The 12563-nt window shown below is 37.2% G+C and overlaps 2 protein-coding genes across 6 annotated transcripts in view; one reads left to right on the top strand and one right to left on the bottom strand.

The window, feature by feature from the left end:
- The window catches only part of fam151b (family with sequence similarity 151 member B), a 19068-nt gene extending 6505 nt beyond the window's left edge, over positions 1-12563 (top strand). The window contains exons 3-8 of one of the 5 annotated variants that reach the window (XM_044111656.1): positions 7640-7992; positions 8067-8192; positions 9724-9883; positions 9968-10185; positions 11429-11564; positions 11801-12563. In XM_044111656.1, coding sequence (XP_043967591.1) covers positions 8072-8192; positions 9724-9883; positions 9968-10185; positions 11429-11564; positions 11801-11942 — 777 coding nt within the window. In that variant the 5' untranslated portion in view covers positions 7640-7992; positions 8067-8071 and the 3' untranslated portion in view covers positions 11943-12563. Of the gene's footprint in view, positions 1-7639; positions 8193-9723; positions 9884-9967; positions 10205-11428 lie in introns of all 5 variants that reach the window. The other 4 variants (XM_044111655.1, XM_044111654.1, XM_044111657.1 and 1 more) reach the window with 4 other exon arrangements.
- On the bottom strand, positions 2655-3771 carry LOC122828252 (protein C2-DOMAIN ABA-RELATED 1-like). Its single transcript, XM_044111659.1, has 2 exons — positions 3716-3771; positions 2655-3285 (listed from the first exon to the last, which is right to left on the bottom strand). The coding sequence occupies exon 2, from the start codon at positions 3270-3272 to the stop codon at positions 2886-2888; it is 387 nt and encodes a 128-aa protein (XP_043967594.1). The 5' UTR covers positions 3273-3285; positions 3716-3771; the 3' UTR covers positions 2655-2885.

Raw genomic sequence — 12563 nt, 5'->3', positions numbered from 1 at the left:
TTTGAAAAAGTGAGCAGAGGTGGTTAAAAAGTTTAATCTCCACAAACAGGAGTATTGAGTTGGCCTGATTACCACCCGCATTTCCTTCCAGCATTGATAGGCCTGAGGATTTAGTAAAATCTGATGATTTGTGCCGGACTCATGAGGTGGGCAGAGAAGATTTCTTCTGTTATTTGCAGGTCCAAAGTTTCTTTAGGAAGGAAATCAAAACCCCTGATTTGGGTGCAGAGCCAGGAATAGTACAAATATTTATGGATTCATATGCTAGCAAAAATACAAAAGGCATCATTTGAAAACATTACACAAATTTAGCATCTATGAATAAGATCTCAACTGATTATATCAGACAACAATGGGAAAAGGAAACAAATGCAATAATTTTACCTAAGGTTTGGCTGCAGATTTGGAGGAATTCTCTATCCACCACAAACAAGACGCGATTTCTGCTGGAAGAATCTAATTTAAAAAATGTATTACGCCAAAGCAGAGACTGAAGCTGGGTGGTTCACAGTTCTCTTGCTGGAGGGAATGCGGTGCACTGTAAAAAATGAACTTAGGGGGTTATCAGATTAACAAAAGAATATCATGTACTTTTAACTAAATAATTTCATGCTTCAAACAAAAACGTGATACAATCATGTTTGATAAACAAAAAATTCAACAACTTCACGTTTATGAAATTTAATCATGTTCAGATAACATGATTCATTATAGTCAGATTCATTTCCCTCTGAAGAGGGTCTAGTGAGATCAGGGGATCACTAGAGATTATGAGACATCACTGTTTTGCGCCTGGGAAAACTTCAAAGCAGTTTTAGTTACACATTAAACTATAGATATTTGTTTTTCTCTGCAGGGCACTATTGCAGCATTTTCAGCATTTAAGAACTGTAAAAAAAGTATTTTTTTTTTAAAAAAAAAAAGACTTTTTTAAAGAAAAGTCTTTGAATTAACGTAATTAAATCATGGAAATGATTTCCGCACGATTAAATAACTTTCTTTCAGCATGAAGCATGTCTGTTGAACTAACTTAATTTTCATGAGTTGGATCAACTTAATAAGTAGTGTGAAGGTATCACTGTAACATCAGTTGGTTTCTCCAGTGTGATGTGGTGGTGCAGGGGTTTAGTACACTGCACGTTTGGAGGCCTTAGTCCTCGATGCAGACGTTGCTGGTTTGACTCCCGGTCCTGGCAACCATTGCCATGTCCTCACCCTGTCTGCCTACTGTCTCAAAAAAATACGAGCTACTAGCGCCGCAAAAACTCTTCTGAGAAAAAAAAAAGTTGGTTTTATCTAAATTGCCATTAATCTTAGTAAAGTAAATTATTTGGTCCAAAGCGTTGCAAATTATTTGGGCTGGCTCTTTTAAATTACATTGGGTCCAACTGTAGTAAATAAGTTGAATCAACCTTAATAAATTATATTGAGCCAACTCATTTGCTTTAAATTGGAATAACCAAAATATATTAAGTTCAGCCAAAACTTAATAGAATAACTGTAATAAAATAAGTTGAGCCAACTCATTTTATTTAAATTAGAATAACCAAAATATATTAAGTTCAGCCAACACGTTTGATTTACAATCAACCATAGAATAACCATAATAACATAAGTTGATCCAACACAATTTCTTTACAATGGAATAACCTTAATAAATTAAGTTGACCTAACACATTTGCTTTAAACAGGAGTAACAGAATTACATGGTGCTGAAATAAAGCAAAGTAATCAGGTGGAAAACCTTTCCATGATTTTTTTGTGTTCATCCAAAGAGGTCTTTTTTTCAGTGTGTGGTTTCTGCAGGATGCTTTCATATCTGCAGTTGACGACTTTCTGGAAGAATGTTATAATTAACATCAACTAATCTATGAAATACTGGGTATAAATTTAGTCTTTTTATTTCCTGTTATGTACCTTGGAATACTTTCTGAGGGACTCAGGAATGGTGATGCATACCTGTTGAAGATATTTATGATTGCAAGCAAGAAGGCTATTACTAATTGTTGGCTCCAACCTAGACCCCCTACTCTGGAGATTCTTGTGAATATTATGAACCTGATTCACACAATAGAAATATTGACTTTTACAATACGTCTCCAGAAAGAGAAAGGAGAGAGACTTTGGAGAAAATGGGATCATTTTGTAGCAAAAGGTGTGCAACAATTAATTTTTGATTCCACATCACCTAGACAGACACCTGTGAGTTTTCCTCTATTTATTTTTTGTCACTCTATACAGCGAAATGTCTGTAAAATTGTTATGGTCATTAGTGGGACTGCTGGCTACCTGCCCTAGCCCTCGTGTCTGATTGTATGTACTTCTAAAAAAATTAAAAATAAATTTAAAAAAATAGGAGACCTGCTGACTGAGAAAGTATTAATCTATACATTTTCCATGCCAACACTATTTCTAGGTTTCAGGGTTCCCGCTGCCATCTTCCAGAAGTGGGTGACTGGCAGGATATGCACTGGAAAAGGCAGGCCTCAACTTTTCCAGCCATTCACACACTATTAACACATACAAGAGTAAGCTGGAATAGCCACTAAACCTTGTTAGGTGTTTTTACATTAACATGTTAACAAAATGTACTTTTGACTAATTCTATTTTACAACAGCTTTGCACAGTATCAATTTGAATAACCAGGCAGAGGTTAGTTGCAGTAGTATTTTTATTTTTCCCTGGTGGTAAAACGGTGAAACAAGGACGAATTCTTTTGGACAACAGGACCAGAATGTATTTTCTCGCTAAAGAGTCTGGTATTACACGATGAGGCATGGAATCACTGAGCCAATATCACATCATACATACCATGAGTGGGAATAATGGATTTTGAGCATGTTGAACCAGTATGTCATGTATATCTACACAGGACTACTGGCTGTTATCCAAGGGTGTAGGAATAATGAAGTGTGCCGCCTTTTTTAAGAAAGCACTCATGTTGATGGGTTCCAGGCTGGAGCTGACGCTGGCAGACCCCCAACAGGTCATCAAAGAGCAGGTCATTGTCATACACTTCAAGCTTCATCTCATCATTTTCCAGAGCATGGAAGTAGTTGAACTCCTCTTCCCACCAGGGGTTGACTGTGTCTTTACGAACAGCAGTCTTACCCAGGCTGGTTTTTCCACAGAACACCTTGACATAACCGTCTGTTGTTCCAAGCAGGTCAGAGGGAAGCTTGCTGGCCCGAAGATTGAAAAGCCTTAGCTGGGCCTGAGTCAAGCTGAGAGCACACAGGACCAGCAGCACAACAGGAAGGTTGGAGACCATGACTCAAAGGAGGCTGAGGGGGAGAAGCAAATTCTGACTTTAGCCCATGTTCAATTTAAATTAAAAGTATACTCAAGATTAATGAAAGGTACAATCTGGAAGAGTAATTAGGACCTAAAATTTTGAGGATAAGACTGAAAAAACATTCTGTCATCAGATGTCTTTTGTTTTGGTTCAAACTTTGGATTACAAAGATCAACTAAACATAATACTTGGACTTATATAAGCATGCTCTTTTTATGCTGTCATTGCTTTTCTATCTAAATGACTTGTAAACTAAATAAGTATAAGTGATATTCAAGGCTGACTTTCATCATCATAATCATCATGATCTCACTCCTACAGACTCGTGTGCACATTCTCTGTTCATTTGATTTAGTTCAGGATCCAAAGTGAAATTATTTTGAGAGCTAACAAAAACTACATTAATCGGGATGCCTTACCTTCAGGTGGAACACCCTGTTTCTCATTTCTACATATGAAGCTCTTATATTTAAAGACCAGTGGAGCTTCAATGTGGTTGATAAAGCCCTTCCCTTTACACAGACGGCTATTTTCCCAGAATTATGCAACATGACGAAAATAACTGAGACTGGTGGGATTTTCAGATGATTTACCAGATGGATTCGGTTTCTACAACTCTAAAGGACATTTTGTGGGATATAGTTTTGCAACAGGTGTTAACAAGTACAAGTAAAGTGCAAGCTTACAAGTAAAGGCACAATGCTTTTTGTTGTGAAGTCAATAAAATTCTGTTACGACCTCTGGTTGACACGGTCTGCCACACAGTACTATTTACTATCAGAAGCATCTAACCAACTTTTGGTGAATATGTAATGAAAGGACATAACTGTTGAAAAACACAACAGGTGATGGGATGCATTAAAGTAATTAATTGCATTAAGGTAATTACCTTAATGCATCCCAGGGTGCATTAAGGCATTAATGAGAAACAGGGTGTAATTAAGGTAGTTGCATATGTAATTACATATGCAACTACATATGTAATTACATTGCACATATGGAATGTTCAATGTAATGAACAATGTACATTCCATAATCAAAACTCATCACCCTTCTGTCCTCTAACAAAAGAGGGAAAACCCTTTTTTCATTAACAGGGTTGATATGATGTCAGCCTTACATTTGGAGCTATAACATCTTCAACTCATGAGGAAAATTTCTCCACAATGCTTGGGAGAGTGATAATGAGAATTCCTGATCATTCTTTGACAGGTGCATTGATGACATCAGACACTGGTATTGGAAGGTGTTGGTGGGTTGCAGTAACAAAAATGTTTTGTACATATTTGTTAAAACTATCACTATGTCGACATAGTTTAATTTAAGACAGATAATCTGTGAAAGGATGGCACTACTATTGCTGCTTCCAGTTAGAAACAACCAATTAGACCCAGGACGAAGGTCTTGGAGCTGTCAAGATCTTCCTCCTGTGCATACATGAGAGCATGTATGCACTGCATAACATGCTGATGGCGGAAACACAATGTACTGCTCCAGGAAAACTGTTTATCTGTCCTCACCAGTGGCTATGTTAACTAGCCTCTTTGGATGAACATAAAAAAATCATGGAAAGGTTTTTCACCTGATTACTTTGCTTTATTTCAGCACCATGTAATTCTGTTACTCCTATTTAAAGCAAATGTGTTAGGTCAACTTAATTTATTAAGGTTATTCCAATGTAAAGAAATTGTGTTGGCTCAACTTATGTTATTATGGTTATTCTATGGTTGATTCTAAATCAAAGTTTTGGCTGAACTTAATATATTATTGGTTATTCCAATTTAAAGCAAATGTGTTGGCTCAATATAATTTATTAAGATTGATTCAACTCATTTACTATAGTTGGACCCAATGTAATTTAAAAGAGCCAGCCCAAATAATTTGCAACACTTTGGACCAAATAATTTACTTTACTAAGATTAATGGCAATTTAGATAAAACCAACTTTCTTTTTTTTTCTCAGAAAAGTTTTTGCGGCGCCAGTAGCTCGTATTTTTTTGAGACAGTAGGCAGACAGGGTGAGGACATGGCAATGGTTGCCAGGACCGGGAGTCAAACCAGCAACGTCTGCATCGAGGACTAAGGCCTCCAAACGTGCAGTGTACTAAACCCCTGCACCACCACATCACACTGGAGAAACCAACATAGGTTACAGTGATACCTTCACACTACTTAAGTTGATCCAACTCATAAAAATTAAGTTAGTTCAACAGACATGCTTCATGCTGAAAGAAAGTTATTTAATCGTGCGGAAATCATTTCCATGATTTAATTACGTTAATTCAAAGACTTTTCTTAAAAAAAGTCTATTTTTAGAAAAGACATTTTTTTACAGTTCTTAAATGTTGAAAGAAAGAACTGAACTGTTTCAGTGCAGTTCTTAAATGCCAATAGTGCCCTGCAGAGAAAAACAAATATCTATAGTTTAATGTTTAACTAAAACTGCTTTGAAGTTTTCCCAGGCGCAAAACAGTGATGTCTCATAATCTCTCGTGATCCCCTGATCTTGCTAGACCCTCTTCAGAGGGAAATGAATCTGACTGAATTGAATCACATTGTCTCAACTTGAATACGATATTCAAGTTGAGACAAAAACGATTGTCTCGCATGAACAGAGTTTAAAATAGTCTTGAAAACGGTCAAAGAGGGTGTGTCCTTTGGTAAGTGGAATCTGATTAAACTTACTAAAGAATTTAACTTACTGGTTAGAAGAGTGAAATATGTTAAAGTGTTGAGAGATGGATCTTTATTGATCATTTGTAATGATGTTAAACAAAAAGAAAGGGCACTGCATATAAGAAAATATCCTATGTGAGAATGTGAGGGGGAGAATCCTACATGAAAAGAAAGATGTGTGCAGTTTGATTTAAGGTATTTCTCCTGATGTGCCAGTTGATGACATTAAATCAAATATGTCAGGAGGAAAAGTATTATTTCCTCAGGGGGAAGAGGAAATAAAAAGTATATCCCATGGTGGAATGAGCAATGTAGTATTGCTATAAGGGGGGAAATAAAGCTTTTAAATTGGTAAGGAGATGTCATACTTTTGAGGCGAGAAAGCACAAGCTATAGTTAGGAAGACTAGTAGAGCAGCTAAGAAGGCATGTTGGAGACAGTGTTGTAATTCTATTGGAAGAGAAACAAAGTTATGGAGAGTTATTAAGAAAATGAATGGTCTTAAGAAGAACTTTTTCTTACCTGTCCTAGAATAACGACAGGTATGTGTATATTTATATAAAATCTAAATCAAACTTTATAGCACATTTCAGCAGCAAGGCATTTCAAAGTGCTTCACATCAAATCAAACACAAAAATACAAGGCAACAGAATCAACAATAAAAACAGAACATCAAGTCAGATTCCGTCAATAAATTTGTAATTTATTACGTTTCAAATACAACGTAACAAGTGGGTTTTTAGTTGAGATTTAAAGGAAGTCAGTGTTTCAGCTGTTTTACAGTTTTCTGGAAGTTTGTTCCAGATTTGTGGTGCATAGATGCTGAATGCTGCTTCTCCTTGTTTGGTTCTGGTTCTGGGGATGCAGAGCAGAACCAGAACCAGAACCTGAGAGGTCTGGAAGGTTGATACAACAGCAGCAGATCTTTAATGTATTGTGGTGCTAAACCATTCAGTGATTTATAAACTAACAACAGTATTTTAAAGTCTATTCTTTGAGTTACAGGGAGCCAGTGGAGGGACTTTAAAACTGGTGTTATGTGCTCTATCTTCCTGGTTTTAGTTAGAACACGAGCAGCAGCATTCTGGATCAGCTGCAGCTGTTTGATTGATTTGTTGGACAGACCTGTGAAGACGCCGTTACAGTAATCAATACGACTGAAGATAAACGCATATATATATATATATATATATATATATATATATATATATATATATATATATATATATATATATATATATATATATATATATATATATATATATATATATATATTTATATCTCAGCTATTTTCCCATAGAAACGCCTTTCAGTCGTTTCTATTCCTCCCTTTGACAACTTGAAAGTTGGATGAAATGTTTGAGCTCCAGCAGACTGTTTTAAATCATCACAGTATGATGAATCTGCACATTTTAGTTAAAATCAGACTTGTTTTTTTTTTTTTTTGCTGTTCCTCATTGTCAAACTCATAGCTGAAGGATTTCTGTATCTTATGTTTTCTCCTACATATTATGTTGTTTTAAAGTTATTTAAGTGCCCAAAGGTCTGTATTATCATTATTATTATTATTATTATTATTATTATTATTATTATTATTATTATTATTATTATTATTATTATTATTATTATTATTATTATTATTATTGTTGTTGTTGTTTATATATAGGTGTCTTTGTGCGTGCGCGCAGGAAGAGAATCTACACATTCGTGCATACCATTGCGTTACTAATTCCCTCTGAGATCGAGAAGGACCTCGCTGGGTTAACTTGTTCTGTTTGCTGCAGCGAGGTGTACATTGATGACCACACTCCAATCTGGTAGGTGGCGGTAAATGCACCTTAAATTGGTTGCCATCTGCCAATAAAAAACAAAAGAAGAAGAACGTCTTCATTTTGGAAACTGTCTAGAAAGACTGATATCTCGTTTTTCTTTTACATTCTCGGTTTTTCTCGTCTGTTTAGCGGTTTATGTGTTGCATAATAACAGTGAGACAGCTGAGAAGCAACTGAAGTCAGAGAGGTATTCTTCAGTCTCCAGAGTTTATCAACCACGCAGTGACACTTTACTGACGAAGGAGGTTGATTTCTCGGCAGGAACCATGTGGGACACAACACTACAGTATTTCAGGAGCCGCAGCCTGTTGACAGGAAGCGACGCTGTCCAGCTCAAATGGTCGCACGCTGTCAACAGCAGGAACGCGCTTGTTCAGGCTCTCAGCGGTACGTCTACAATACATTATGCTCTATTCACAAATACACCCTAGGGCTGGGGTGCACAAAGTTGGTCCTCGAGGCATCCTGCATGTTTTAGTTCTCTCCCTGATTTTTCGCACCTGGATCAAATGATGGCTCATTAGAAGGCCAAAGAAAGAAGAACACTGACATGCTCAAAAGGTTGTTACTACCATCAGGGAGGGAATTAAAACATGGAGGATGCAGGTGTTATACCTAGAATTGCATCCCCTGTCGCGGGAGCGCGCATCGCTCTAAACTCCCCCATACTGATGAGAAAACGAACTGAAATATAACCGAAGAGGAAACTTTTAAAGATAATCGTAACTTTATCACGTTTCTTAACCATGTAAGCCCTGAAACGGTGAGTTTTATTTCGCAGATTAATTTAAATAAATACGGTTTTTACACCTTTATTAAGACATATGAGTCGAACGTTTTTCAGTCAGTGTCTGATGAAAATGTTCTCCGCAGATGGTTTGAAATAACCCGATTTTTCTTTTAACACCATAATAGCTTAAAGCATTACAAAACAGAGGCCCATTATGTAGAATAATTTATATCATCCTTAACTGTCTAGTCTATTAATGTAGGGGGGGATACATTTTAATTTCTGAGCCTGCCAATATTTGCATCCCCTGTCTATTGTCCTGTTATGAAACTAATAGCAGTAGGGCAGAGAACAAGTGTCATTACGTAGAAAGGGTGAAATTGCTCTTAATTCTTAATTTCTTCAAGTTAGCAGGGGATGCATTTTACGGCAAAGCAAATTATTAGCTTGCCGATATTTGTATGCCTACCTATTTTGCCCAAATATTATCCTAATGATGTGAAACTCATGCCAGTATCTCAGAGGATAAGTATAATTATGTAGAAAAGGTTACTTTGCTCTTAACTCTTTATTTCTTCAAGCTAGGAGGGGGATGCATTTTTTGTCAATATGGATTTTGAGCCTGCCAATATATGCAAGCCCTCTCTATTTTCCCCAAATATTGTCCAACTGGTATGAAACAATATCTCCTCAGAGAACATGAACAATTATTTAGAAAAGTGAAATCTTTCCTAACTCTCTATTTAGCTGAGTTAGCAGGGGATGCATATTTTGGCACAGTAAATTATGAGCTGCCGATGTCGAGGACCAACTTTTGGCACCCCTGCCCTAGAGCCTAAGCTAGTAACCGAGTGTTCTTGTAAAACAGTTCGATGTAAACAGTTTATGGAGCGTGAGTAGCCATCAGCCATGAACTAGTGGGACTGTCAAGAGACAGGAAGAATTTACAAAAAGCCCAGTCACTGGTTCTGAAGGAAAACAAGACTTTTCTCTCTGATCACTAATCAAAAGACAGAATGTTATAATCACTGGCCTGGATCTACAGGCCAGTGATTACACCAAGCTTAACAGCAGAAATTTAAACTTACTAAAGAAATTAACTTACTGGTTGGAAGAGTGAAATATGTTAAAGTGTTGAGAGTTGGATATTTGTTGATCATTTGAAATGACTTGTGATTATATCCTCAGGTCCCTCTCATATGATTGAAGCAGATGTCATCATAAGAGATCATGATCCCATGGAGCCAATCATGGCTCACCCCCCTGACACAGATAGTGACATCACACTGAAAGAGTGGCTAGAGAAAGTGAAGATGACCAGTAAAGGAATAAAACTGGACTTTAAGAGGTGAGAGCTGTCTTCCTTGGGTTCTCCTCAATATTGTGCATGTATATGAGTGTGATGCTAATCCTGAGGGCTGCCTCCATCCAGCTTGGAGGCTGTGTCTCCATCCCTGGCTCTGCTGGAGGACCTGCTGGCTGAGCCAGAACGTCCACTGTGGATCAATGCAGACATTCTCAGTGGACCCAGTGGACGAACCGCGCCTGTGGACTTCCAGGCTTTCCTCTCTCTTGTCTCAAGTCTTCCTGCTCAGACTGTGCTGTCTCTTGGCTGGACAACAGGATGGACTGTGGGAACTAATAACCCTGGTGAAATCAGTAGGACACTGTGTGTGTCTCTGTCTGCGTTTAATAGAAACTAAAAGAAAGGTCATTCTGATCATGCAATACAATATTTCTGGGGCAGTATAAAAATATAAATCGTATCAGGTATGGCAGGTGCAAGGTTATTAAAGGTCAAACATTATTCTGTTCAGATGTTACCTATGAGAAGGCGAAAACAGTTTTCTACTGTGCTGAGTTTGGTGTTCTGGTGGACCTTCTTAATTATAAATAGAAACTAAGATAAATGAACACTGTAGATGTGAAGGGGAAAAAAGACCTTATCATAAGGGAAAATGAAGGTCGTCATGGTAAACTTTAAATGACTGCTACCAAGAAACCTCATCAAATTGTAGCAACACATAAAAGGTTTTAGTCGCTATATCTTAATAATTATCTTATTGATTCCTATTTATTGTGGCTACAGAATGATACAGATAAACACACTCATTCTAAAAATGTCATTTTACGGTTTTTATGCCTTCTACATCCGTTTGCTTCTGGATTTTAAACTGGACCCAAATGGGTTTGGTTAAGATCATCTTCACGGTATTAAAATTCAGAGTTAAAAAAAAAAATTATTATGAATTTTGTGAAATGAAGATGTTTTCACAGCCTGTGATTTAAATGATCTTCATTTAATCTAATACAGTACAGATTTTTTTAAGGAGATTATAAAACAAAACAGTGAAAGCTCTAGAAGCTTAAGCCAGGAAATTGAAGGAGGTTTGAAACAGAAGTATGATGAGATGAGTTCAACCACTTTTTTCTTAACAGAAACTAAATGGAAACTTTGTTTAAACCAGATCAGCAAAGCTACGAGTAGGAGATGTTTGAGCTGATATCAGAGATACTACAATGTTTATTGTTCCATTGTACAGCCAGTTTAAGGCCTGCACTGGTTCCTGATTGAAATTTGGATTTAACTGTCTGACGTATTTCATTATTGCAAAATGTTTCCATCTTTTATTGACTCTGGCAGACTCTATTTTCTCTCTCTTGAAGGAAGAGATTTGGTCAACATTTAACAGGGAAAGAATGAGAATTACAATCTGCAGGCAGACATGCAGGCCATGTTGATGTTATGACAGCTTAGTTAAGTAGAAAATGCATTGAATTGTTGTTTCATTAGTGTGTTTAACATTCATTGTGGCTTTGATTAGATGTTAGAAACACAATAAGCTGTCTGGTCAGGAGCTCAGAAGGGGTTGTTTGTGCTGGGATTGTCCAGGTTACAGCTGGGACATGGTGCATGCCATGGAGGAGAAGAGCAGAGATCTGAAACATCCTGTTACCTTCCCGGTTCGTGCTGCGCTGCTGGCTCAGTCCTTCTTCCAGCTATCATGGCTGCTGCAACAGTCAGACAGGTGACCACACACACACACACACACACACACACAAAGTACATGGTAAGCTCCATGGTGGTTAGTCTGGCCGGTACAACTGTCGCTGTCTGCCTGAAAGCAGAGGCTGGAGTTCTATTGAGGAGTTGGAGGAAAAGTGGCTGAAGTTCATCAGACAAATTTTTTAAACATCTTCATCCTTTGCACATCATCAGAAACTTTGCCAGCTACTCTTCACCTGATGTTGCTTTCCTGCACAGGTACACGCTCACAGTGTGGACAGGCCAGCATGATGAATTTGCTCCTCAAGACTTAAAGCGTTACAGAAAACATTTTGATGTAAGCAGAATCTATTATGACCTGCCAAACTCTCAAACAGCAGAACTCTTGGTGATGTCATGACTGAAGATGGCCAACTGCTGTTTCCTAAACCTCACAACAAACTTCCTGCTGCTCTGTACGGATTGGGAGAGGGAAGATAAATTTGTCTTTGTTCACATTACATGAAAAAACTGTAGTTTTGAAGGGCAATCTACAACATTAGATTCTTGTAGAAAGATGCATTATTAAACTAGTTACTCAAGGATATCTGTCAGCCACAATGTAATCCCTTTTTGCTCTGGAAAAGGTGTTACGTAATCCACCTAAACAGGATGTTTTTCATTAAAACTTCAAAATGAAACAAAGTTTTCCGGAGCACAGAAGGAGAACTATTACTGCTCATTCTGGCTGCATTCCCATAACTGATATGAAGATGCTCCTATCTTATTCAAAGCTGAAGTTTTTCCTAAGCACTAACCCGCCTCCTACATCTGCTCAGTACTTTCATTTTATTTTGTTCTGAGTTGGGTAAAATTCACATTACAGTTAACATTGTGTCATGTTTTATCATGTAATGCACTTTGAAATTCCTTGTTGCTGAAACATACTGTACAAATAAACTTTACTAATATGAATGACATCTGTAAAAGTGTTTCTCATAAACTTATTTTATTCCTGTGAATAAAACCTTTTTGAATAGTG

This window comes from Gambusia affinis, linkage group LG03 (assembly GCF_019740435.1).
Source record: "Gambusia affinis linkage group LG03, SWU_Gaff_1.0, whole genome shotgun sequence".
NCBI lineage: Eukaryota > Metazoa > Chordata > Actinopteri > Cyprinodontiformes > Poeciliidae > Gambusia > Gambusia affinis.
The sequence above is the reverse complement of the archived record's forward strand: the minus strand, read 5'-3'. Positions and strand labels throughout refer to the sequence as shown.

Excerpts from the sequence above, each read along its gene's own strand:
- LOC122828252 (XM_044111659.1), bottom strand. The coding sequence starts at position 3,272 with ATGGTCTCCAACCTTCCTGTTGTGCTGCTGGTCCTGTGTGCTCTCAGC.